The sequence below is a fragment of the Oryzias latipes genome, chromosome 3 (genome assembly GCF_002234675.1).
Source record: "Oryzias latipes chromosome 3, ASM223467v1".
NCBI lineage: Eukaryota > Metazoa > Chordata > Actinopteri > Beloniformes > Adrianichthyidae > Oryzias > Oryzias latipes.
In genome coordinates, this window is record NC_019861.2 from 19,695,438 (window position 1) to 19,723,394 (window position 27,957).

The window sequence follows — 27,957 nt, forward strand, 5'->3', positions numbered from 1 at the left end:
AACTGTTGATAATTTATTAGGACGAATTTCCAAACTTGTCAGAAATATCAAGCAATGGTATAATACATATATCTATACATATATATAAAAAGATGCTTTTAGAAAAAATGTATTTTTAACTCAAATGTATGTTTTATTTCTTTTAGTAATTGCAGATACCCGATAAATGTAAAGTAACAAGAAAATATTACTGAAAATTGTACAAAACATCAAATGTTTAACAAACGTTTTCTGTTTTTTCATGAACTACGGCATGTCTTTTATTAAAATATTCCAATACTCCCCAAACACGTGCTGTAGCAATTCCAAAATAATTTTCCCAAATGCAAAACTGCAAAAAACTGGAGGAAAATAAAATACTTTTGTTGAATGGAAATTAAATTGTACAAATACTGTTTTTTCTCATTGGAATCAAATTCAAAATAAGAAAATTCAACATTTAATTTAAACATTACTGCTTTTAGACATCTCTTAAAATAACTACAAAGCAGATGCAAGTGCTGCTTTCAGGACAGAGAACCTATAAAATACTCTAAGTGTTGTGAATAGTATACATGCTTTTATTGTAAAAATTGTTTCACAAGAATGACTTTTTAACTGAAATTGGAGGACATATATTTTTCCTGTCTTTCTTGAATGATTTTTTTGTATGAAAAAAATAGCCAAACAATTGTGTGCTGCTATGGTCAAAACTATATATGAAGACAAACAGAATCCATCCTTAATCACTTCAAAACATTAAATATATTCAGTGCTAATACTGTTTATGCAGTGATAATAAGTTAAGCATTGTCTACTTTAAGCTGCTGAAGACAATTAAAGCATGTTTTGAAAAGAAGTGCTCTGTATGTTAATATTAAGCCATGTTATCCTTCAACAGTATACCTCTACATATAGCAAGAAATCCTTCAAAATGTCCAAAACTAAAGAGCACAAATACTATCCTCTTATTAAGCCTGGGGCAATACCGGTAAACTATTAGAGGAGTAAATTACTTTGCTGACACATCAATATGACCCATTATTCACCCAGATTGGTTATAAGTTGATGTAAGAATTACATTTCTTCTTGTTCAACTTTACTTTGTTCTGGTAAGGATGCAAAATGTCCTATTAAAACCTTTGGTGTGGTGAGATTTTACCAGTTCTTATAGCTTTAAGACTTTTGTATCTGCACTACAAAAGACAAACTGGACATGTTAGAAAGGTAGCAACTATCTAGTTGTGCATCAATATCTGTGCACATATATGTGCTAAATCAGCAAGACAAGTTTAGCAGATGAAACTCTGTAATGGCAAATAATAAAAAAAAAACTAACAGAAAAGACCTGAACTAAAGTCTTCTCAGCACTCAATTCCACTTGAAAAAACACTTATTTTAGATGATAGAACACCATCCTATAGCATCCTCTGCATGATACAATATTTCTGCTATAGCTGTTTACACTTCTATAGGTTTCTTTGAGAGTATCTAGAATAGTGAGCAGTGCAGAGCATTAAAAGCAAATAACCAACAGCTACAATGTCAAACGCTAAAGCCAATTCTCAGCAAACTTTCACATGTTCTATAGCTGCAAGCTTAAACCAAATACATGACAGTCAGGAAAATACATCATAGTTATATGTAGCATATAGTATGCAACCATAATCCATTTTTACACACTGTTCCTTTGATCAGCTGTTCCTGCACCGTCTTGTAACTCGGATATTTTAAAAGGGATGAAGTAGGTGACTTACAGGGGCCACACAGAGATAAACATTCTTTTTCAAATTCACACCTTAGACAGATTTCCAGCTAGCAGTTAAACTAACTAGAGCTGCTGACCTACAGAAATGATGAACGACATGCAAAACACAAAAACCCCAACTGAGATATAAACAGAAGCATGTCTGCCATTAGGCTAAGCACTACACCACCCTGTTGCCTCGGTAACGCAGTCGTCATACCACAAGCCAGTAAATCCGGCTGTGTAATGTAGACCAAATGGCCCCGCTTTGATTCCAGTCACCTTTGGTTAGAAATAATGACGCCTTGACTTGAGGGACTGCCTCCTCTTCCTCTTTCTGTGGCACTCCCTTCTCTCTGGCCATGGAAAGCCGCTCTCAGCAGTCCTGCAGGCCTCGTCGTACTCATCACTGTCGGAGTCTGCATCAGCCACCTGGAACGCTCTGTCTGGGAAAACCTCCTTCAGCTTTGAGGTGAAGAAGACCTCCAGGCTGCGGCCTGCTTGAGCTACTTCAGAGTCAGGCTGTTGTCAGAGAAAGAAAGAAAACACAGTTTGATCAATACTGATCGGGGCTCACTGAAATCAACGATGAAACTGCTGTCACAGAACAAGCATTCACTTACGTAATTGAACTTCGCACAGTTACGGAACATGAGATAGACGTCAGCGACAAACTGATCCGGGGAGGTGTAATGGACAGGATTCCCTTTACTGAGTCTGGCTCGTATCACAGACAGATCCATTGGCCTCTTTATGATCTGATAATAATGACGTGCCTGCATGACACAGCATTGACATGTAAGAGCCTTGTGATTAAGCTACATCTTAACAGATGCGATGTCTGAAAATAAGACATTTTTAAATCTTTGTGTAGAAGAAAATGTAAAAATAAAAGATAAAAAACATTTTCATTACTGTTAATAACAAGGTCGTATTAATCAAAAAGTATTGATACAGCATTTTGTGAAAGGTTAGGCAAGAATGGATGGTAATGTATGTTTTTGTTTGTTTTTTGTATGATTCCACAAAGCTAGTGACTTAGTCAAAGTGAGTTCACATTTCCTTAAATGGCACAGCGAGCATCCATCTTTTCCACTTTACTGTCAAACTGACATGAGGTTAATGGCTGATAGTTAAGCATTGATTCTGTCTCTAAACAAAACAGGTTATCTTGGTGTTCCTTCCTTTAATAGGTGCTTGCTTGAATCATATTTGAAATAGCAAATTTCAGAATATAGAGAAACAAAATCTTTGGATTGTTCAGCCTTGTTATATATTTAACTCTCCTCCATGCTCCTTTAGTGGTGTTTTTTCAGATATACAAAAGGATGGTACTGAAATGCTATAGTGTGGTGAACGCCGTCAGGATACAGCCCTCATGTGTGTCTGAATTCAGTTTCATGTGTTGCTGAAAATTAATTTCTCCCCTGTGGCTCTGAGGCACTTGTTTCACACCTCACCAAGTTTCAAATAAAACCCAAAACCACACTTCACTCATCTCCAGTTTGCTCAGTATCAGGGCTCAGAACTGCATCAAAGATTAGTTTCTAGTTTGTGCTTTTTTCCTGTTTTCTCAGGGTTCCTCTCAATAATGTGTTTTTCTGCCTTCTCCAGTTAAACCAGAATTTCTTCAATTCATTATTCTTAGTGCAACGTAAATACATTGAAAAAGAAAGCTTCAAAATGCAAAAAGTGAATTTTCAGAGAGTAAAAAGACCTTTCTTTCAAGACTGGTTTGTGTCTTGCAAGAAAAATTATCTCATCAAGAAAGTTTTTCAATAGCAAGTCGTCTTAGTTTAAAAAAACTTTTTGACTAGAATTTTTTTTTGCAAAATAAGAATTCTTAGAAAGACTACTTTTCTTATTCCATTGGCAGATTTTGTTTTGCAAATTTAAAGAAAACTTCTCAAATAAGAGTTATTGACTTATATCTAGGGGGTCTGTTTTTATCTGTGCAGCATGTAAATGTCCCTGGCATTTATAGCTCACTCAAAAGAATTATAATCTTTACAAAACTCTTATTTGATTGCCTACTTTATAATATTTCTCTTAAGAAGTATTAAATAAAAGATGCAGAAGCAGAAAGAAGAGAAATGTTCAAATAGCAGAAAATAATGTTTCCCTGTCACTGTAAATACTTTATTTTGTGTCCAAGTCAATAAGTTTAAAAAAGTAAATGTTGTTTTTTTTTTGCCAAAGTGAACAGAGAAAAACTATTTCCTGTTTTTATTGTGTGTACACAAGATTTACTTGTGTGAAAAATAAATAAAAAGCATTATGCTAAAACGTTATAAACTAAATTCTGATGAATATTGTACCTTGTTGACATTTTTAGTTCTGATATTTTAGACTTTAACTTTGAATAAAAATAGGAACAATCTGTGTGCATCTCTGAACAAAAGCAGGGATCAAACAAAATAAACAGATGAGCAGCAGAAAAAGAAGGAACAATGCTTGCCAACATAAATGTGAGCAGAAACAAAACATGGTTCAACTCTTTAAAAATCTCTCAAAGATGAAAGTGCTTCACAACACTTTTGTGGCCCCAAGGATGTGCTTACACTGCTTTGATGAGGAGAACTGAATATAAAAGCGACTTTGTTAAAAAGCAAACATCCGTGGGGGAGCCTTGTAACCCCCAAACGCTGACAAATATAACAGCAATCAAAGTGTGTTTGTGTGTGCAGAAATAAGATGAAAACTCCTCGGGGCACAAATGTCTGCCTGAACGCACAAGCAGAAACGCGTTGCGTGGTGAGAGTGGGTTGCTTTTCCCCGTTACCCTGCAATCATCACTCACAAGTGGACTGACGGGCTCATGGAACGGTGCGCTCAAAATGTTGCTGAGGATCAGGAGGGTCAGCCGCTCACATTTCTGCAAAAAAAAAAAATAATAATAACATTTTTAGGAGATTTTAAGAAAGAGATCAAACTCAATACTTTTCATCTTAATGACCTACTCTCTGATCACATGCAGAGAGTCCGTGCAGAGGGTTTGCTCCAGAAGCTCTTTCGTTCTCACAGTTGTACTGCACCTCTGGCTGTATGGCATCTCTGCACAGGCTGCACACCCAGTCCCCTCTACATAAGATAATATTCAGCAACAGATTAGTCATTACTGCTTTGATGAGCATCAACAGAGAAGCTGAGCAATGCTGATTGAATAAAAAGAGAAGTGAAAGAAGCTTACGAGGGGAAACTCAAAAGAGGCGGGACATGACAGGACAAGTGGAAGACTTTGGGACAGCGGTCACAGCACAGCAGCTCCCCTCCGATCAGACACACCGCACAGAAATCCTCGCTCTCCATCTCTGCACTGTCATGCTCGGACTGGATTTCTTCCGAGTCTCCCTGGTCGGTGGGATTTGCAATGAGAAGTGGCCTCTGAACAGGGCCAATATGGAGCTCCTCTTCCACGTCAGAGCGAAGGGGTTGAGGATCGTCATTTGCACCCTCAGCGTTTGATTCTACATCGAGTTCAGACTCCACAGATCCCTGAGAGTCTGCAGGCTGATCCGAAACAGCGTCTGAATCAGTGTAAGCCAGAAAAGTGGGACGATATTCAGGCAGGACGTCAGACTCTGTATCAGCATCCTCTGATTCTTCTTCAGCGTCCAGTCCTTGATTGTCCTCTGATCCTGCTGCCCCATCTGACTCTGGGTCCGCTTCATATTCAAGACTCAGCTCCGAATCCCCACACATCTCTCCTGCAGCTGATGATTTGACCCCAGCCACACAGTCAAGCTCGGCATCCAATGAAGACTGTACATTAGGATCAGACTCCAATGATGCCTCTGAGTCCAGGCGCGGATTTGGATGAACAGGAGAAGCAACAGCTTCTTCAGAGCCTGACCTGGGTTCAGAGTCTGAGTCTAGGTCGAGCACAGAGTCCCTCTGTGGGTCATATTTAGAGCCAGTAGAAAGGAGAGTAGAAGCTTTGTGAGACCTGAGTTTCTCTCTGCTGTTGTGGATGTTGAAGTCAGTGCTGATGGAGTTCGTCTGTTCAGGTGTGAAGGAGCAGTTGGTCTTCCTTCCAGGGCTTCCTGCTGCCTCCTATGTCCAGAAGAGAGCAGAAACATGTTTTTTAAACTAAATGTAAACAACAAAGAAGCAGGAATACTTCCAACATTCACTCACTTGCCACTTTATTAGGTACACCTGTCAAGCTGCTCGTTAACCCAAATTTCTAACCAGCCAATCACATGGCAGCAACTCTATGCATTTAGGCTTGTAGACATGGTCAAGACGATCTACTGCAGTTTAAACCGAGCATCGGAATGGAGAAAAAGGAATTGAAGTGACTTTTACAGGAAACTGGTCAGAATTTGGTGTCAACAACATGAAAGCATTGATCCATCTGCCTTGTATGAATGGTTCAGGCAAGTGGTGGTGGTGTAATGGTATAGGGGATATTTTCTTGGAACACTTTGGGCCCATCAGTATCAATTGAGCATGGTTCCAACGCCACAGCCTACCTGAGTATTGATGCTGACCATGTCCATCCCTTTATGACTGCAGTGTACCATCTTCTGATGGCTACTTCAACGAGGACAAGGCGCCATGTAATAAAGCTGTAATCAATCTCAGACTGGTTTCTTGCAAACCAGCAGCAACTGTGCGATCCTATCATGTCAATACGGACCAAACTCTCAGAGGAATGTTTCCAGGACCTTTTTGAATCTACACCACCAAGGATTACGGCAGTTCTGAAGGCAAAAGTGGGTCCAACCCGGTAGGTGTACCTTACAAAGAGGCTGGGGAGTGTAGATCATTAGAGTGACTTCAGGGTCAAATAGCTAGGGTATAGATCAGGGTTTATAGGTAATATGAACAATTTCTTTCATGGGTGACACAGAAAACAATGGTTTTGTCAGGTTTTCCATATTCAAAGCTCCCTTTTTAACCAATTTTAGCAAATTTCAATTAATATTAGTTAATGCAGAAGATCTATGCTAAAACAAATTAGCCTAAAAGACAATTTAGGCAAATTTAAGACAAAGATGAAGGAACGGTCGTTAAAATTGTTCTGAAAAAAAGTAAAATCTTGAGTTCAAGTAGTAGTTCTGCTTTTACTGCAGAATCCAAGATACCTCTACTATGACAGTTTCACACTTCTCCAGCCCGCTGGCGGGCAAAGGGTCACTCTGTCTTCTCCCGTGAGGTGGAAGCTGTGATACAAGTATCTTGAGACGCTCCAAGCAAACCACTGGTACTCTGTTTTTGATGGAATCCTTTGAAACATCTCTGTTAATGCAAAAGAAAATGAATGGTACATGGTTTAAAAACTATGCTTTGCTGTTATGGTTTACTCAGAGAATTCCTACCTGTGACTTGATCCTCTGTCTTTGTCTTTGGCTCCATGATCAGAGTCTTTAATCACAAAAGCTGTGTGACCTTGGAATAAAAAGAGAAAATGTATTAATTTATTTAGAAAATGTCAGGATTAACAAAAAAGGCTTTTTATCACTAATCTTCTACCTGGATCCAACTTTTGAGACAGTGAGTGAGACTGAAGTCTGCCGGATGAGACCATTTCGGATGAAGATTCCTTGATGCCACAAAGAACCCCATCAGAGGATCTTCTCTGTCTATGATCTGTGACGTCATCCTGGCCACAAACATGATGTTACCCAATTATCAAACTTAAATGAATACTTAAAAATCTGTTAACACCATTTAAAAATAACTTATAGTCTTCTGACAATTCAAACCAGTTCAAACCACCCTTGGCAACATGCATTCAAGCAGCCACTTTCAATGATAAGTCTATGTAAAGGTACATAAACTCATAATTTGGGTTTCCACATTCGAAACTCCAACCTTCAAGCGTAACTACGCAAGTTTCTACAATCGTTTTCAACCTCTACGTACAAAAACACTTCAACTGAGCACATGTTGCAAGTTAAACCAGATCAGACTTTGACCAGTCAGGGACTTGGATTTGCTAGTGACAGATGGATGACGTCCCTTTTAATTCATGAAAGTGTCAACGGTTAAAAAATTGATCATGAAGGAGAAATGAATAATTGTGGTTTGTGCCCGGCCGAAATAATATGACACAAAGTCTTTTATATATCAGAATAGAGCTGTGAAAGAAAAAGCCTTATTCAACATTTTGCGGCAACCCTTTTTTCAACTGTAAGCGGTGGGCATGCGCTGTAAACAGTAGAAAAAGAAGCCCCTCCCTGTTTGTCCAGTGTGAGCACCATGAAGAATGTGCATTCAGCATGTTCTTGAACACGTGTCCCATGCCTAGTTTGTCCATAGCTTGACACTTATATTTCTTTGCAATGATTACACTCTTGGTTGTACTCTGATGAAGGGCTACCTTCGTTGCAGGTCCTGCATTTTGGCTGTTGGAGCACCCTGTGGGCTGATCGTGGTAGGAGCTGGTAGATGGAGCCACCAGCTCTGTCGGGATGCTGCGTGAGCGCCTCTTCCTCCTGGAGCCCTCTGAACTGAGGCCGGGCCTGCCGCCCTGCTCACCAGACGCACACATGCGGGCTGTCGCCGGCACATCCAGGGATGGCGATCTCTGTTAGAAACACACACAGGTGGCCGGGCTTCTGAGATGAATAAAATACAAAGATGCCTCTGTTCATTCCATTAACAACTAAAAGGCAAATGTGTGTGTGTGTGTGTGTGTGTGTGGGTGTCTCAGAGCCAATTAGGAAAAAATTCAAACGGCTCAATCCTTACAAATACACAGCATATATTAGTGCAATAGTACGAGCGATGAAAGGTTACTTCATTCCACACCAATTATCAAATGCAAATCCAGGATTAAGCTCTCTTTGTACCACCATCCTTCTCACTCTCATTACAGTTTAAAAACTGCACAAATCTTCAAGCACTTTCACTCCTTCTTCAACTGATACAGCGAAAAAGGGCTGAAAAAGAAATGGCACGAGGATTTTGAATGTGTCCCTTTCTGTCTCCCTCTAGCACACCCTCATGCATATTCAAGCTCATCTTCCATTGAGCGTGTGCTTCAAAGTATCATGCGATTAAAACACTTACCTGATCTATGCCCCCCAGGGAGGGCGGGCAGGATCCAGACTGTAAAGAAAAATAGACTCTAATCCTTCTCTCTGGAACGATGAGGCGTTGAAATGTATCTTGGTGTAAAGCAAGGCCAAAATCAAAGTGGCATATCCTACTATTCCCTCAGTGACTCATTAATGACAGGTTAAGTACATAAATGAGTGTGCCCCGGTGTATTTATATCAGTTCCAGATGCAGTGACTTGAAAATGCAAAAATAACAAGTTCCCTGTGCTTTTAATAATCCGTCAAGAGGGCTTCATACAAAAGTCACAATTCTGCTATTAAACGTGTTAATGATGAAAAGGGCTGCCCAAGCACTATCATCTACTCTTTCAGTGGCACCATATGTTTTCAGCAAGCTGTCACCTTCCACAGGTGAGAACTCTGGCATTAAAATAAAGTGCTCACTGAAGTAGCAGCTTTCAATGGGTTCATAATCAAGGAAAATGCGGGTGTTACATCAAAACTGTCTTTTGACACTTCCACAATTGCATCCATTTTTTTCAGCTGGATTTCTTTCTTTTTTTTATTAAAACATGGCTAAACGAGTTACTCTCTCACTATTCTTCTCGGCATTGGCTTCCTGGTTTTTTAAGAATACTGTTTGAACGTTGCATTTTCACAGGAAATGGCCTTCACTGATGAACAGGTTTCGGCATAAACAGTTTAGTGTGGTTGATCATGTCATGAGCTGTGAAGAATAAAAAAAACTCATTGGAGGTGGTGAAAACTGTGCAAAACCACGTGTGAAACAAAATTTCAGAGTGAGGGGCTCCTCACCCTCACTGCTTGCTACAATTTGATTGTAATGTTGCTTACATTAAAAACGCTTTAACATTTAACATTTTGAAGCTGTTTTCAGCCATAATGATGTCATTAAAAAGATTTTATGAGCCCATTAGGTAAAAGGATAGATGGATTCTTGGGAATCACTGTCTGTCTGACTGTGTTTCTACATTTTGAATACATGGGAAATGCTTGTGCTAACCAAAGACCCAACCCAAACAAATCTGTTTGGAGGATTAGGGAATCCGTTAGTTAAGGGGACAGTTTAGTTGAAACCACTGAAAGAGGGACTTTTTCTACATTCAAACAGACGCACCTTTAAAAAAATCCACCGCTCTTTGTTTCAACACCTCATTAAATTTGTTGTGACACCATGCAACACTTGAGTCACATCACAACCTATTTTCTCAAGACAAAAGGGACAACAGTTATGAATCATGCTGCGGCAAATCCAGAGTGGACCTTTCACGCAGTCATTTAACCCTTTTTTTTAGTGCTGATAATTTTACGGTTACACCGTTACACCAGTAATAGAACTGAAATGGACACCCACTTTAGTTTGGGGACCACAGGATTTTCTCTCTGCTCTTTGCAAATGACGCTGTCCTGTTATATTTAAAATGCTAACCGTTTTAGCCTTTTTGTTAGCCAATTATCCTTTGCAACATTCAGACTCTAACTGTCATCTTTTAGATCGTTGATCTAAAATAATTAGATTATTTCTGCATTAAACTTATATCAAAGTGGTTACAGGTCAATAGGGATGCTATCTTTGTAGTAAAAATGTTCAGTAACATTCAATAAATAAATGTATCTAATGTTATGAAATTCAAAAGGAGTTTTCGAAAAAAGGACGAGGCTGCGGAGGTTTAAAACCTAGATGGCTTGACTGTAGCTTTGGGTTGATGCAGCAGCTGCTTTCCTCCAATTTTATAAAACTGAAAACTTTTTTAGGTCTATGCCAGCTTTTACTGACGCTTTTTCAAAATTGTTAAAAATGTGTAATTTTTCCCCTAGTTCCTGATTTTTTCTTCTTGTAAGGGTACACCCTGGTTTTGTTAATAAGGATCACAACTATTTCCCATTTGATAATTTAATCAAGATTTATTTCAGTTAAGAGTCTTAGTTTCTAATTGATTGTTTGGGTTTTTACATAGTTTTTTTAGTTAGATTTCTGTTCGTCTTTTTAATTTGACTTGATTTGTTTCAGGGTTGTTTTTTTTGCCACATTTGTCTCTGGTTCAACTACATGTGGGTTCTCCACAAAGCTCTTTTTTCCCAAATGGAAGATTTTCTGCAGAATCACCCTTGATAAAATCTGTTCCCACTTGCCACTTTAACCCATGCCAGGCAGGCCACTTTGAAATCCATATGTCTGGTCTGGGGAGGTTCCAGGGGTTCATTTCTCAACCTGTCTGTTTCAAGAAGGTTTCTAGCAAGCTTCAGCCCCTAATAACTCTGAGAAGACTTTCTGAAAGTCTGGGTGTTACTTCTGCTCAGTCAGATCCATGACTCTAGTCCCCTGACTGGATAGCCACCTGCACTTTTTTGGTTTTCCTTAAACAGCCTGCTTTTTACCTTCTCTAGTTTTGTTTAAGGTATCTACTGTAGGAGTTCTATTGAAGGATATTGTTAGGATCTGTGTTTTCTTTTCTTTTTTATCATAATTTGGCTTTAAATATATATCATTATAAGTTTTTCTCATGTTGTTTTCTAGCTCATTGTTCCAACTTTGATTATGTATGATCATACCTTGGTTTAGTCAATAATTTTTTGCTAATTTCACCTCTGGAGTTTTTCAGATTTTGATACGTTTCATGTTTTGACATGTTTCGGTTCTGCACTTTTTCTAAGTCATGTTTCATTTTATTCGCTTTTTCAAGTCTTACAGGTCCTCCGCAAACAACATAAGCCTGCAGCAAAACATTATCACTACTGGCATTTCTTTATCTGTCGTCCGAAACAATGTTTCTGCATCACATTTACACCAGTGGGAATATGATTTCTTTTGCACCTTTTAAGCATTTTGATACTGGCCAATCAGAACCCTATCCTTTGTTTCTTACCTTGCCAATGCCGTGATCTCTGAGCGTCAGTAAAAGTCTGGTCTTCTGCAGGTCAACAGTTCTTATTGATGCTTGAATCGGCTGTTGTTGAAGAGGATTCTGCTCCCTCCTGTCTGACTCAGCATCCAACAGTTCTCTGATTTCAACCCCCGTTTGTACACAAGTCTCTTCCACTCTGAGTCTCTCCCCACAGCTGTCTTCAGCCAGAATGTCTTTGTCCATAACTTTTTGTCTGAGCTCTTGCAGCAAAGGCGTACTGGGTGACAATTTCCCCTTGCACGGTCCTTGCCGGCCGCGGTTTAGCTTAGTTTGGCTGTCTGGAAGAACTTCCCCTTGATGCTCTTGAAATGCGGTGTAAGATACAGAATGAGAGTGGGCAAGGGAGTCAGCAACTTGTGGTTCCACAACAGGTCCTTGGCTGCAGGTAAGTTGGATGACAGGAGAGGCAGCAGTGGGATATTGCAAGGACTTCTCCGTATCCCAACACTTCTGTAGCTGCTGGTTCTGGTGCAGAGAACCAGACAGAAGTGTGTCCTGAGAGAAGCTTGAGTTATAAAGGGTGGTTTCCACTTGGCTTTTGTCTAAGCTGCTCATGTCTGACTTGGAGGGAATGCCATGCAGGCAACACAGTTGAGGTTCACAGCAGGTCTGGTAGCCACAGTCTGGCTCTCTGCCTCTGCAAAACATGGTTGGAAGAGCAAAACATGCAACTGGCTGTGGCCTCATCACACTGGAACTGTTAAAGCCGGAAGGATGGGGGCAGCTTCCCCCCTCAACAGTCAGCTGGCCTGTAAAAACAAAGTTTAGTGAGACTTCTCCTCAGAAATCCCTCAGATCAGATTTTTTTCTTCCACAACTTACAATTGACATTTGAAAGACTGTAATCACACATTTTCTTTTACCTAAGGAGGAAATCTGCTTGGTCCAGTAACTTGCATCCCAGTTGAATTTTATTTTGACAGGACTCCATGAGTCACAGTGGAGAGATGCCTCAAGCAGGTGCTGCATCTGGAAAGAAATCTGCCACAAGAACATTCAGTTTGAAAAAAACAGTTCAATTAATTGCCTTTATTATTTCCAAAAGCCAAGGACACACTCATTACTTATATACATCATAAATAAACAATGCTAAGTTCAAAATATTTCATTTTCAGCACCTAAAGTAGGTTTTTATAATATCTTAACCTGAACTACATCATTTAGGTTTTAAAAAATGCACAATATATTGTAAACAAATAGTATAAATAACATTTTGTCTTCACGTTTCCCCTTGTGCTTGGCTGTTAATGTAACTGTGATAATAGGTAACTGAGTTGGTAAGAGTAACATCCCTTCTTCTTTTATAGTAATACATTAGAGATATGCACACTAAAATTATTAAATTGCTGACTCTGTGGCAGGTGTACATTAAAACATAACTCAGATAATTTAGTACTAACCCATCCCATAAGTGAAACGTGAACTAATAAACCAGTTCTTCCAGACCGCCGCCCTGACATGCAATCGCAGGTTAGCAAAAAGCAGCAGACTGCTGCCACTTGGGGTCTTTGACTACACCTGTGCACTTCTATTGATTTGAAATGCTCTGCAGGCAAAAAGAAATTAAAAAAAATGATGGGTTTCGAACAAAGTTTAACAACAGCTAAAATAAATTCTAATGAAATGAGGTCAGCTTTTTTAATTGCAAACTGTTTTAAGAGTCACGAGTCTGGTGCTTTAACTGAAAATCCCCCAATTTTATCAATGGTATTACCAAAACAAAATATGATGTGAAGCAGTGCTGTTGAATATTATTATCATAGAAGTGAACAGGTTTTGACTTGGGATCATTTTGCAGACACGGCACACTTTGAGAACCTAGAAATCATAAAGTAAAACAAAAATGTCCTTTATAGTCAAATTGAGGCCATATCTCTGACACACAAAGCTTACCCTAGATGGTGTGCTGCACTGTCATGCAACACTGCACGAATCCCAGCAACACCAGGATGAGCTCATGTCCGCAAACCTCAAAATATTAGATAATATAAAGTACTTTACATTTACGTTGCACCCCAGCTCCTCGTTAAATGGCAACTTAAAGATGCTCATGGTTTTATCAAAGTATTATGTTTTCAAATTGACAGAAATGACTCTTGTAAATGAGCAGCTAGAAACAAACGTTTTTTATATCCCTAGAGTTTCACTGAACTCCCCTCAGACGTCTGTGTAGGGGTGCAATGACATCTGCTGACTGTCTCACCAAAGCTCTGCTAAAGAGCACCGGCCCTCTGCAGTGGTGGGTCGTGGCCCAGGTGACGAACTTCTGAATATGGTCCAGCTGTCCACAGATCTCTATTGCCCCTTGCAGCTGGTCCTCCAGACTGTGCTGAAAGTCCTGTGAAATTTTCTGTAAAAAAATAAAATAAAATCAACAAATACTAATTCAGTCATCAATTTTCTGGCAGACGGAGCGCAAAGTGGGGCTATCTTGACGGCAAATCAACGGCTCTTGTTTCTAACAGATGTAGCTCACGGGACGAGGGACGTCTTAAGCAACTCTGACAGATTATTACTGGTTGCTGTTTGCTTGCTTTCGGGGCTGATCACATCAAGGCAGTTCTGGATTTTCCGCATGAACACTCACAGCTGGCTAAACGATAAGAAGGATAGAAAGGACGTAATTACCTCCAGTTGCTCTATTAATAGGTTGGCTCGTTTGTTAAGCTCGTTCATCATAATCATCTTTGCCATTTTAATCTGGTTCTCTGCCTTCCTGTGTGCAATCTTGACTTCATGCAGTCTAGAGGGACAGAAAAGAGGAAAATGTTTCAATTCGATTAAATCTCACAAGATAGCGAGTTTTGATTTTTTTGATTTTTTCTTCACTGATATGCCATATCCCATTTGGTCTGATTATAGACCGTTGGTGGCAGATGCTACCCGGATTGTGATTACAAGTGACTTGACACCAACCTGTCCTCTATCTGTTTAGCACCGCTCTCCACTGCAGACCTCCTCTCCTCCACCTGAACAATCAGGTTCTCAAACAGCCACTGTTGATCCTGAAGGGCCTTCCTGATCTGCAGCACTCTGCACAAATGAGAGATCTAATTATTCACCAAACAGAAAGCTCACTAATTTATTCTTTCAGGCATGAGCAACACCACAATTAACTGTGTTTCTCCTTAAGGACAAGACATTATGCAGGTGACCTTCGAGGCAGTGACTGCACTGTAACATCACACAAACAAAAAAGGGTATGAATGCATAACGAAAGTTAGGTCAGCCAAGGGTAGGGTATGCAGATATGCATGATAAAAGTGACAAGTCAGTTAGAGCGAGTTTCATCTGGGAGAAGGTGTTTAACCTGTGGTTAGCCCCGTCTCTGCAGCGTCCTTGCGCTGTGCATCAGAGGACTGACCTGTGGTTTTTGTGTGAGGACAGATGGCAGCTGCTGCAGCACAGAAGGTCACACGACTCACAAAAAAACTCCAAGGGCTCCTGTCTGTGAGAGTGGCACATTAGGAGGGAGCAAGGATTTGACCCTGGACCTAAAAGACATACACAGAGATGAAGGGAGGGGAAAACTTCAGCAACAGGCAAATTGTGATTCGGAACTGGGGCAAGAGCAGAGCAGGGGACACACGTCGTCAGGGCAAAAGACAGTCAGCGTTCAAGTTCCTGAAAACTCAACAAACCTGTGTGATGACTGCAGTCACACAGGATTGACGTTAAGGTGTAGAGTACAGTTCCACTTGATTTTATATGTACTTTTGTTGTGGTTATTTGTGTATATTAATTGTTTGTTGCTGTGAGTTTTTATGTGGAGCTGTACCTGCCCAAGGTTGCCTAAAGATGGTGCCAAACTGAGAAGCTCTCCACGAGGATTCCACCACTATCTGGACTCCACGGTGAAGGGAATGGGTTTCTCTATTCTCCTTTTGTTGATGTTTTCATCTCAACCCCTTTTAATGTATCATAAGTAGTTTAACCCACTCATTTAAAAGGTGTGTGGTAATGGCAGGTCAGGTATTTGAGTTCTTTCTTAAGTTACAAGTCATTGAGTTTAAGTTGACCTCTTTTATGAGTCCCTTTAAACCACTAATGTTTGTTTAGTTGGACTTTGTGAACTTTGTTTGACATTAAAAAGGATTTATTTTTGGACTAAATAACTGTGCTCTTAGCTGTGATTGCCTGGTCCATTACACCTGTCTGAAAATATAGTTTTCACCCAAAGTTTGACAATTTTTCGAAGAATAAAGCTGGGAAACTAAAATAGATTGATAACATTTTCTTTCGCCATGAACTAGGGACACAAGAACACACTTTTACCAAGATTTGGTTCAACCTTAATTATTGGGTCACGGTTTTATGGAAGCATATCTGTCTAATGATTCAAAATAAAAGTCTACACTCGAAATGCTGAATGGAAATAATTTATGCAACAGTTTTTGCGCGGTGGATGTGAAAACGAAAATGTAATTCCCTTTTTGCATTATCATTTTAATTATGTCACAGGTTTTGAAGTAGAAAATGAAAAACATTTTGGAGGGTTGATTTTTAATTTGATTTTTGAGTCAATTGATGCAGTTACATTGCAGTTACAAATGAAAAGGCATTTCTGTTAATCCATTTTAATTGTCAAATTAGATATTTCTGATTGAATTTTGCTACACATTTAATAGAGAAAGTTTTGAAAATGAAATGTCAAATACCATTTTCTTTATCATTCTGATTAAGTGACAGAATGAGTGATGTTGGAGAAGAAAAAGCCATTTGGCGGATTGATTTTTCATTTTATTTTTGAGTCAACGAATGGAGCTTTATTGTAAAAATGAAAAGCATTTCTGGTATTGACTTCATAAATACTTCTTTCTAAATTATGAGACACATGTGCTTCCATATGATTTATGTATTACACAACGACAACAAAAAACGAAAAATTCCAAACATCCCTTTTTTAATTTGCTAATAAGGAAGTAAAAATGGCCCAAAAAGACCTTTCATTTAGTTTATACTAATGTAATGCAATAAAACAATAAATAATTAATCCTTCTTAAATTTAACACAACACATGTGTGATGCTTCTTACATCATGAGTCGGTTCATTGGTGTGGGATACAGTTTTAAACCCAGAATTTTTCCATCGCTCCTATGAACAAAGCTTTGGATAGTTTGTTTTCTACAGCTAAAGCTTTTGTATTTCGTGTGTTTAAGATTGTCGCACTTTTCTTCTCACGTTGCCAAAAAAGGCAATTCTATCTAATAAAGATGTGCAAGACATGTCACACAACAGTCATGTTCACAATCAAAGCATTGAGGAAAATGAACTCCAGTAAACTAAAAGCAAATTTCTCATGATTATTTTAGCAGTTGTTGTTGGTTTGCTAAGTGCTGTACACCACATCAAGCAGTTAAATATTCAGCTGATGTTTTTCATTTTGTTTGCAAGTTGATGAAAATGCCCAAAGACTTATCTGGACGTTATAAATATGTAAAAAAAACAACAATAACAATGCTCCCTCATTCATATTTTGATTGTGTTTCACTTGGTAAAGTCAGCTGCCAACAAAAATGAAAATTACAAGCAGAACCATGTCTTACAAAGGTGTGCGTTCAACCTCAACCTTTTAAAATTGTTAACAATTGTACAATTCTTAGTTTAGAAAAGTTCACATTTAGCTTTAGATTTGATTGTAAACAAACTTTCCTCAACCAGGATGTGAATCTTGGGAGTTTGGATTGATCTGGTTTTGCCTGAGCAAATAAAGTTTTACTGAGTCTGGAACCAAATTTTATATTCATACATATTTTATGAATATATAGAAGACAATCCCAAGACTTTTTGTTGCGACTGCAGTTGGTTACTGTAATTTCTGTAATATTTGCAATAAAAATATTATAACGTTGCAAATATATACGAGTTTAAAGCCAGAGGAACAACTTTTAGTGAGTTATGTTTGCATAAAAACAGAATAAGAGCACTGCAATGACAAATATTTTGGTGCTGAAGGAAGTTGAGGTTATACTGAGTGACAAGAAGGTTAAGTAAACAAAAAGTGCATAAGCATAAACCACACAGATACCACAAAAAAAAGAAGTACTGATAGATATTTGTGGCACCTTTCAGAACAAGGGTAAATTACCTTGGGCATCTAAAAAGAAAAATACTATAAAAGTTAAGAAGGTTAAAGAGCAGAGATCTGCCGCTACCTGCTGGCCAGCTAACCTCAGCCAGCCCCTTCCTGCCAGCAGATCTTTACAGATCTCTGTGGCAGAAAGCGAAGCATCACCCCAGGTGCATCAGCCTGATCTGACTGACCACATCCTGTCTGTCAGCGCAGTCACAAAGTTTTTCTCATAAGAGCACAAACCTAACACTAATGCTCTCGTATCATAATTAGGATCTCCTGAGTGTGCTTTGCTATGATTTGACAGTTTGTTGCAGACAAAATCTGCAAATGCAGGCAACAAAGCGGCTGGGCATGGCTGAGGGGCTTTAAATAGCAAGATGCTAATATTAGCAGAAATGATCTCATCCAGGTCTCACAGAATCTGGGCCATGTGTTAAAGATAGGTCCAATAAAGCACACAGATCTCCAGGAACTATTATGGGCAAAATTGTGCATTATTGGCAGCAAGTGGCTTCTACTAAAGCATTATGAGTAGGACCAAATATCCAAAGCCTAAGACCACAAAACAAAGCTATCATATGACAGTTAAAGCGGCCACAACGAGTCTGTCGCAGCAGCTTCAAAGGCGAGGGAACATAGCTTGCCTTGGGCAGGAGGAGGCAGAGAGCTGGAGCCTCTCGGGTGCAGGTCAGGACACTGTGGCTGTGCAGCACCGGGCCTCTGCTGCTGGTATGAGTCTGCATATTGCGAGTTGGTGGAGGCTCTGTGATGCTGGTGCACATCTGTGCATTGGTAACACAACCACTTGTTGCAGAGCGTACAGAGGCTGTGTGCAAGCGTCGGCTCTGTGCACTCTGAGCAGATCTGAAAGAGAAACCTGCACTGTTTCAAAATATACAGTAAACACATGCAGCGGGCTAAGCGGTAAAAAAATACCAGGCGGTTCTTGAAGGAGATGCCTTACTTTGGGCTTAATGACACTTGAAAGAGTTGTTACGTGTCACTAGTTAGAAACCTTCTGCAGAATATCAATGAGCGTTTGATGAGACTGAAGCTCTACAAGGCTTTACTTTCTGAAGTTCATCCTCATTTGGTTTTCAAAGAAAATGCTGCGAAACATGACAACACATCCGTAAAGACGTGTTTATTCTCTGTCAGAACATTCCAAATCACCTCTTTACTTCCGATATAAACTGATACAAAAACACTGAAGCCGCTGGCAGATATATCTATGCACAGTATTCCTTTTTCCACTTATCTTGTACTTTACAGTAATAACAGATGGATTCAATATCAGATTCTTGTGCCTAATTTGATAGCAATGAAGATCACCATGGATCAAATCCAAAAGCCTTGGCATTGGTGACAGCACAGAGATTTCCAACAACAAAAATGACTTTTTTGGTGAGAAAAGTACAAATAAAACCCATGAGTCGCTCCAACCTAAACACAGAAAGCCCTCTTTGCATGATCTGAAACTGATGCACATACAGAAACCGTGTTTTGGTGGTGTGGGGAAATGAAAGTTCAAATGAAGGAACAAAACAAAGAAGAAGAGACAGCTTACCTTCTCCATTTTGGAGCTTTCAGGAGGGATGTGTCGCCTGCTCAGCTGGAGGGAGTAAAGAGAAGAGAGAGCTGCCTGATGCCTCGCCAGCAGAGACTAGGAGGCTTCTACCTGAGGCAGGAAGCAGCGTGCACCACAAGGTGGCCCCAGAGGAGACGGCTTACATGACAGCTTCGCAGTGCTCTCTCCTCCCCCTGTTCATCCAAGTGAAGGAAACCCTCGCTGCACAGGAAGAGAAAACAGTCATGTTTAAATTCCTCCTCCGATCGCTGGTGCTGCCTCCAAAAAGGACCCAAAAAAATCTCATCCTTTTTTCTTAAATAAGCCTCTGCATAATAAATGGGAATTAGGGAGATAACATAATTATTTTTTTGTAGGGCAAAAAATCCCCGGAAGCTCTTACCAAAATGGAACACTAAGGAAAAACCAAAGTGACCTAAAATGAGGAAGGCATGCAAAATTATAAAAGCATGCACCTTTTAGTTCTTTGGAGGAGGTGGAGTGAGGCAGGATTAGGTAAAGTCAGACTCCTGTTGTGCCAGGAAGCAGTACCCTCCTCAGCGAGCAGAGGGGACGGCTTCCCACAGGAGCTACAGTCAAACGTACAACGCGAAAACCAGGTCAGGCTTGGACGAGCTCCAGATGGGACCGCGATTTACACCTGCAATTCCCTCCAACACTGCAAAATTAATTGGATTTTGGAGTCAACTTGGCGAACAAGATGAACAGCACATGCTGGAAGAGGATGGAAAAAACAGTTGACTGATGAATCATAAGAAAAGAGTGGACACAGTGAGGGGTATTTTAAAACACTGACTGTTTATCTGCCAAAGAAAGAGTATCATGCTGCTATGAAAGCTAAAAACAAAAAATGAAAAAACTTCAACACTCCCCATTAAGTTGAGCCATCATTTAAGCCACTCTGAGATGTAACCCTACAAGCTAGTCTGCCCAACCCTGACCTACCACCTTCCCATCCTAGGATTCTTCCATTGGGACCTCGGAGCAATCCCATTCCCCGTCGCGCGCTCAAAGACCCACTTTGAAAGACAATTAGCCGGTTGTAGCGCACCCTGCCCTGCTCCTTAGCATTTTTAACCTCTGCACTTTCATCTAGCTTCACACTAAAGCTTTCCTGCCTCAAAGCTGCCACTTCGAACACCACTTCTCCAGAGGCTTCACCATAATAGAAACTTGAGCTGTGATCTCTTCCTTGAAAGCACATCCTTTATAACATCTATTAACATTGAGGCGATAAGGTTACAGAAGATGAAGGATTATCTTCTACTGCTTTCAAGTTATAATTCTGTTTGACTGTAATACTCCTCAAAAAGCAAGGAAATCAAGGATAGTTGTGTCACTTTTCTACACCCCCAAAAAAGAAATAGTGTAAGAAAGAACCATACTCATTTTACAAGTTTTGATGTCTTAAGATATAAGATTCAATAGAAGCAAATCTAAACTTAAAATATGAGCTTAAATCAAATGAAAATCATCTCTGATTGAACAGGCTGCGGATCAAGTGTAGACTGGCTGCCTTTATGGGCAGGAAGCAGCGATAAGAGTCAGCAACAACACAAAACCTAAAATATGTGTTTATTAGTCAGAGTAAAAGATAAAAGGGACTCAGCTTATAATGTAATAAAAATATATAGTTTAAAAAATAATTTAGGCAATAATTAATAATCTTTTAAAATTACTACTTATGGTAGTACATTTTAAAACTCATTCTTATATTAGAACTTGAAATAAACATGTTTTTTTCACTTAACCCACTTACAGACACCAATAAATCACATTAAGGAAGCAGCAGCTATAATGGAAAACGAAGAAGAAAAAGAGCTACATATTATAAAATTAAAGTATTTATGAAGGTTTAAAAATATTAAAGTTCAATGTTCACAAACACCAGAATATTATTAAAAAGCCCAAGGCACTAATTTACATGAAAACAAACCATTAAAAGCATAAAGGTCATGTGATCATCACAGTGTTTCATTTAGAGGTACTTTGTGGTGACTTATACTGACATTCTGGCATTTTGTACCAACTTTCCAGTTGAAGTTTGCTCATGTCATAAACGTTATGTTAATAAATAGTTTTAATTCTACTGTCAGAGGCTAAAAAAGGGCCTGTTTATAAATTGGTACCGCCCAGAAAACGTTTTGGTCGGATACTAATGAATAAAAGCTCAAAAACAAGGAAAACTGACTCAGACGAAAACTCCTGACAGTTTGGAGTGCAGTACCACTACTTACCACAAGGTGTTCACTCAAAAATATTTCTACATCCTGTTTTGTTTTAAAACTTGCCACAGAAAAGCTTTAGGTTTTTTTCCCCCAACTCTTACTTTGTTGGGGAAGTATAAAATGTAACCTAAAATGTTTTATTATCATGTTTTGATCTTTTATTTTTTAACTATACTTACATCTTTGAATTGAATTATTGAAGCAAAAATCTCTAAGATTTTAGTCCAAAGCTGTCCATTATTTACTTTGCCACAGCCTTTTTTTATGAATAAAATGTTCTCCATATTTCTGATAGTAATATATTTTGAGAGAATAGCAAAGTACAATACTAAAATGGTACAGAGTACATAGATACCCCTTCCTTCCCGTACTGAGAAAGCCTCTAAACTTCTTTATGCATTGCTTTCATTTTTTTAAAGTGGGGGGGGGGGCACTCGGAACAACTCACAGTGTTGTGCACTTTTAAAGTTTCCCTCTCAGCTACAATTGCTTCTGTGATGAACTAAAGAGGAATTCTCAGCTTTCTGACAGTTTCATTTGAGGCAGTTGTTGTAATTGTGCATGACAGGAGAGAGCAGCTAGAACTTTTAAGGGATTCCATCATGGGGTAGGTAGAAGTCCTCTTTGTAGTTGTTACAGCAGAGTCACTGACTTTCTTTAGCTATGACTTTTACATTTATTCAGGTTTATGGCTCCTGTAAAAAAAAAAAAAAATCTCCATCAAATCTGAGCAAAGATTCCATATCTCTCTTTTCAAAGACTCCGATATGAATAATGTTTTTTTGTTGTTTTTAACATGTTCATGTGGCATCTTTGTGATGATATGGACATATATAAACACAATTAAGTTTTAAATTGCAATTCAGACAATTTCTTTATTTAAATCGAAGTAAATCTGGAGCAGAAGAAAAAAAAATGTTTGATAAAGTATTTAGCAGTAACATAGATCCTACAATTAACGAGCCACAAGCTCCCAGCTCTGCTCCATTCCAAAGTATCCACTTGCAGACAAATTGATCCATCTACGTCTTTGTTTTCCTTGTCTGAGCTAACATCTGGCTCAAAAATGTACAGCTGGATAGCCACAACTTTGCTCACCATTTTTGTTGCATCAGTAATGTAAAGGTATGAGGGGCTGTAAGCTAGCGGGAGAGCATGGATGACAAGAAATAGGGGCAGACTTACTCAGCGCCAACCGTTCTGCCCACAACTCAGATATGAATTTCTGATGAACTCCTGCCGCTCTGCAGAAACTATGTCCTAGAAAATGACAGGATTTTGATTTCGGCAAAAAACGGCAAAATCACCATTAAAGGAGCTCTGACAACACTTTGAACACAATAGATCAAAATACGATCAGGGTGGAACTTTAAGAAGAAAGATGCTTGCCTGCAGCGTTTTATCATTTTTACTATTAATAATTTGATGGACTTTCGTTCTCAAATTGGAGCTGGATTAGAGGACAGATTAGGGGTTACTAGTTAACAGGTTTGCTAGAGTCCACTTTTGTCACTCCTGATGTTTGAGTAGTTCTCCTGAAAAAGCCCAGTTTGGATCCTAGCATCTTGGCCAACTATAGACCGATATCAAACCTGCCCTTTATTTCTAAAATCCTAGAAAGAGTTGTAGTTAAGCAGCTTTACTGCCACCTACAGGACAACAGCCACTTTGAAGACTTTCAGTCGGGGTTTAGACCTCACCACAGTACGGAAACTGCACTAGTTAGAGTCTCTAATGACCTTATTATTGGCCTCAGAAAAGGGACTACTTTCTATTCTGGTCCTGTTGGACCTCAGTGCAGCCTTTGACACTATCGACCACAGTATTTTACTCCATAGATTACAGCAGGACATAGGGATCAGAGGATCTGCTCTCCAGTGGTTTAAATCCTATCTGTCCGATAGGTATCAGTTCGTTAATGTAAATGGCCATTCCTCTCAGTGCACTCGAGTCAACTATGGAGTCCCACAGGGCTCAGTCTTGGGACCGATCCTGTTTACGCTTTATATGTTACCCCTAGGAAACATAATCAGGAAACACAGCATTAATTTTCATTGTTATGCCGACGATACGCAGTTGTATTTATCCATGAAGCCTGACCAGAATGACCAGATAGAGAAACTGAACGCCTGCATCAGTGACATCAAGACCTGGATGACAATTAATTACCTCCTCTTGAACCCAGAAAAAACTGAGGTCATTATACTTGGTCCTAAAAACCTCAGAGATGCTCTGTCTGCTCAGATAGTCTCCCTGGATGACATAAGTATAGCCCCCAATTCCACAGTTAGAAACCTTGGGGTTTTACTTGACCAGGATTTATCATTTAAGGCTCACATATCTCAGGCGTGCAGAACTGCCTTTTTTCACCTGCGGAATATTGCTAAGATCAGAAATATACTTTCTAAGAGTGATGCTGAAAAACTCATCCATGCATTTGTTACGTCGAGGCTGGATTACTGTAACTCCTTGTTAGCAGCGTGTCCTAAGAGTTCCTTAAGAAGTCTCCAGCTTGTTCAGAACGCAGCTGCTAGATTGTTAGCTGGAACCAGCAGAAGAGATCACATCACTCCTGTGTTAGTTTCGCTCCATTGGCTCCCAGTTGATTCTAGAATTAAGTTCAAGATCCTCCTGTTAACCTATAAGGCCTTACATGGAATGGCCCCGTCCTATATTAAGGACCTCATAGTCCCTTACCATCCAATGAGAACACTTCGCTCGCAAAATGCAGGACTGCTTGTGGTTCCTAGAATTAGTAAAAGTACAGTTGGAGGTAGAGCGTTTAGCCACCAAGCCCCTGTCTTATGGAATAAACTCCCAGCTCATGTAAGAGAGGCCGACTCAGTTTCTACATTCAAAGTTAGACTGAAAACATTCCTCTTTGGACAGGCTTATTGTCAGACTAGTTAGTATTCAGAGATTATTTAACTTAATGTTAGTTTGTTTAAATTAAACTTAATAATAACTATTTCTTTTAAAAGGCTGCTAGAAGTTGAAGCTGGGGTAACTATGGTGCACTGGGGTTCTGTCCTCTTTCCTTTTTTACTTCTACCCTTCCTCTCCCCTATTCTTGATCATAATTTATCATTTAGTTCTCCATGCCTCTGTTTGGTGCAGTGCGATTCATGTATTGTCCCTCTTTTCCTCTCCCCTCCTGGGGAGTGGGAGTGCTTCCAGACTCCAGTTGTTTCATCCGTGCTCCAGTTCCTGACCGTTTACCTCGCCTTTGCTCCCGCTCCTACACCTGGCTGTGGATCCTGACTCTGGCTCATCTCTGGCTCGTCTCTGCTCTGTACCTGACCGAGTACCTCGTCTCTGCTCCTGCTCCTACACCTGGCTGTGGATCCTGCCTCTGGCTCATCTCTGGCTCGTCTCTGCTCTGTACCTGACCGAGTACCTCGTCTCTGCTCCTGCTCCTACACCTGGCTGTGGATCCTGCCTCTGGCTCATCTCTGGCTCGTCTCTGTTCTGTACCTGACCGAGTACCTCGTCTCTGCTCCTGCTCCTACACCTGGCTGTGGTTCCTGCCTCCGGCTCGACTCGCGCCTTTGACTGTCCCCACAACCACGGCTGGATGAAGCTCGTCTGCTGGACTTTTATATATGTAGTTGTAGATTTAGATAAGTTAATTCTTCTCTAAGAGTTCTGGTAAATCGCCTGTCCGTCCTGGGGGAGGATCCCTCCTTCATGTGGGCACCCCTGAGGTTTCTTCGTTTTTTCCGGAATCCGGTTTTTTTGGGAGTTTTTCCTTACCGCGAAGGGGGGTCTAAGGGCAGGGATGCCAGTATAGCTTAGTCAGTTTGTTAGTTCATTTTAGTATTTTTCTATTGAACTCTTTGTATTCGTGATCCTTTTGATTTCATGTTTTACTTCGAAGCCCATCGAGACGACTGTTGTTGTGATTTTGGGCTATACAAATAAAATTGAATTGAAAATTGAATTCTCCTAAGAAATTAAATATATGTATTATGATATATACATATAACTAATAAACAAACAATCAATAAATATATAAAGATCAATCTAGTATTATACAGGGGAATCACTTGCTAGTTTTAATATGTTTTAAAACTCCAATGAAAAAACAACAATAATAAACATTCTAGAGATTGCAATCAATGAAGAATTTAATTTAGTGTTTAAACAGTGAAACAACAATTCAGTGGCGGAAGAAATCCGGTGGGAATGCAGGCATTTGGTGTAAACAAACTGCTTTAGTGTAGGATTTGATCCACATCCATCCCACAGGGCTCTGGGAATTCGGGCTTTCCAGATTGTTCTTCTTGCATATTTTCCTACCTGATCCTGGTTCTCCCTGCTCTTTGACTGAGAGACTCACTTTTATCAGGCGTTTTGGGATGAATTACGCATATGATATCTGCCCCCGCAGCCACCGCCTGCCTCTGCATGATCTGCCGCCTCACCTCCAGCGCATCACTCAGCGTGTTATTATTTTATTATTATTTATTTTATTTTTTTTGCAAAGTGCGCAGCAGATGACGCCCCTAACGCCGCACCATCGTGGACGCGGAGCCACAACTGCAACCCCCCGCGCGCAAAAAACAAAGTCAACGCGCGGTCAGTTTTCGCGAGCGCGGGGAGCCTTCTGGAAACTACATCTGTGTGCAAATGTATTCTGCCGGGAAGCAAAACATCCCGTCAGCCAAACATGGGTGATAGAGGATGCAAGAGTGTTGCTAAACGTGTCACTCACGCGCGAAAATAAGTGTGCACGCGCACCCCAAAAAAATGGACTTTCCGCCTTCTCCTCCCCTTACCTTGACCCGAGCATCTCCAGCAGCTGATGCTCCCTCGTCGGATGTCGCTCTTTGGCCCGGACCAAATTTTGGAGATTCCAAGTCTCGCAGTTAATCGTGAGATTTTCTGCTGCAACACTTCTGACGTTTCTGGAAGCTGGAGCGAGCCTCCTGGCAACAGGACTCTGGTGTTTCACCTAAGTTCAGTCTGCTTGTCGCAAAACATGCAAGCATGAACGATAAATTCACCTTCAAAAAAATTCAAGGTACATTTATTAAAAGCGCAAACTGAAGAGTGCAACATTTATTCTTTGCACGAAATGCAGATTTTTCTTACTTTTTATTTATATGCAAAAAGTTTAGCTTCAAATATTTTTGAAAATATATAACTCCATATAATACACACATGCGTGTAGTCCCACTCATGAAGGTTTAATTTACCATGCCGTATTTTCAAAATAAAGTATTTCAGACATTTTACACCTCCACTTTTAGGCTGCTGTGCTTCTTGAAACAGAATGTTATAATTTATGTCTTACCAAAATCTATGTTCTTATTTCTGCTTTCTATTCAAAACCTCTTTACAGTTTTAAAGGACAAAGGCAGAAGGACAGTAACATGGCACCTGGCACCCACAGTGAGGAGAGCTAATAACAGCATGGCAGTGACTGTCACAGGAGTGATGTGCACAGACATAATTAGGTTAGCGGCAGCATGTGGTGGCTGGTGCTACAATACTGTGCCTTTTGGGACTTTACCAGCTCTGGTTAACACATTGCTGTGAGGAAGCCTGTCATTGACATGTCAAGTCTTAAGGAAATAACTTCTTTAGAAATGGATGTTGTTTGGTCGGATGTGAGTCAAAAATTAAAAAATAATAATAATAAGATCACATATTATGCGAAGACTCAACACGCTCACATATGCAAACCAAATGAATGATTTAATAACAGATGCAGGAGACCATAGAGAGTAGAAATAGTTGTTCTTCATTATCTGGATGCTTGTGCAGTTATTGAATACAATTATTAAACAGAGAAAAAAAACAGGGTTTCTTTTTTTTAAAATACATACAAACTGTACATCTACGCTCATATCCACTCATGTACACCCATGCATGCCGACAACATTCTTAACAAGCACGCTCTGACATCAGTGGTTACTCTGTGATTCACTCACCGTGTACCGTCCTGCTAAAGCTGTCTCACAAGGTACTATAAACATACACTGAAGATTATCACAGCTTACAGTGAAACAATATGTACATTGCTTAATAAAACTTTTTAAAAAAGCAACAAAATGCAAAAGTTGGAGAATCCTCTTGAAAGACAAACTCATGGGTCTTAATCTGTCTTCTTAGCTCTTCTTGTGGAGAAACTTCATTTTGTTTCCTGCAAAACATGTAAAATATGCAAACAAATTTAATCATGCAAGTTAAATGCAATAGTTTCTCTTCCTTTTTAAATTTTTAAATTATAGAGCATTGAAAAGAGCCAGGGAAAGCTAGACAAATATGTTGGTCAATAGTAAAGACTCAAAACAAAATCTAAAACATAAAAACCAATTACAATTTAGATTTGTACATATAAATGAAAGGAAAACACCGTTACTCATTGAATTTTTAGGCTTTATGGTGTGACACAG

General features: G+C 39.6%; 2 protein-coding genes across 3 annotated transcripts in view; both read right to left on the bottom strand.

Moving 5' to 3' along the window:
• LOC101164387 (tripartite motif-containing protein 66) lies at positions 1–26,500 on the bottom strand. The gene is made up of 19 exons (XM_023953453.1): positions 26,335–26,500; positions 19,472–19,529; positions 19,308–19,352; positions 18,385–18,604; positions 15,028–15,157; positions 14,580–14,696; positions 14,292–14,406; positions 13,867–14,013; positions 12,527–12,644; positions 11,625–12,412; positions 8,055–8,261; positions 7,205–7,334; positions 7,051–7,120; positions 6,817–6,970; positions 4,917–5,779; positions 4,687–4,807; positions 4,527–4,601; positions 2,350–2,502; positions 1–2,248 (listed from the first exon to the last, which is right to left on the bottom strand). The coding sequence occupies exons 1-19, from the start codon at positions 26,346–26,348 to the stop codon at positions 2,015–2,017; spliced, it is 3,759 nt and encodes a 1,252-aa protein (XP_023809221.1). The 5' UTR covers positions 26,349–26,500; the 3' UTR covers positions 1–2,014.
• Positions 26,501–27,235: 735 nt separating this feature from the next.
• st5 (suppression of tumorigenicity 5) overlaps positions 27,236–27,957 on the bottom strand; it is a 48,473-nt gene continuing 47,751 nt past the window's right edge. For both annotated transcript variants that reach the window (XM_023953452.1, XM_004067013.4), the window contains exon 20: positions 27,236–27,704. In XM_023953452.1, the coding sequence (XP_023809220.1) occupies positions 27,670–27,704 (35 nt within the window). In that variant the 3' untranslated portion in view covers positions 27,236–27,669. The remainder of the gene's footprint in view (positions 27,705–27,957) is intronic.

What these genes read in the sequence shown, in the direction of transcription:
- LOC101164387 (XM_023953453.1), bottom strand. An exon ending in TATTAATAGAGCAACTGGAG is followed by an intron (nt 14,014 to 14,291) that starts GTAATTACGTCC and finishes ATTTTTTTACAG; the next exon opens with AAAATTTCACAGGACTTTCA. An exon ending in TCTCTGCATGTGATCAGAGA is followed by an intron (nt 4,602 to 4,686) that starts GTAGGTCATTAA and finishes TTTTTTTTGCAG; the next exon opens with AAATGTGAGCGGCTGACCCT.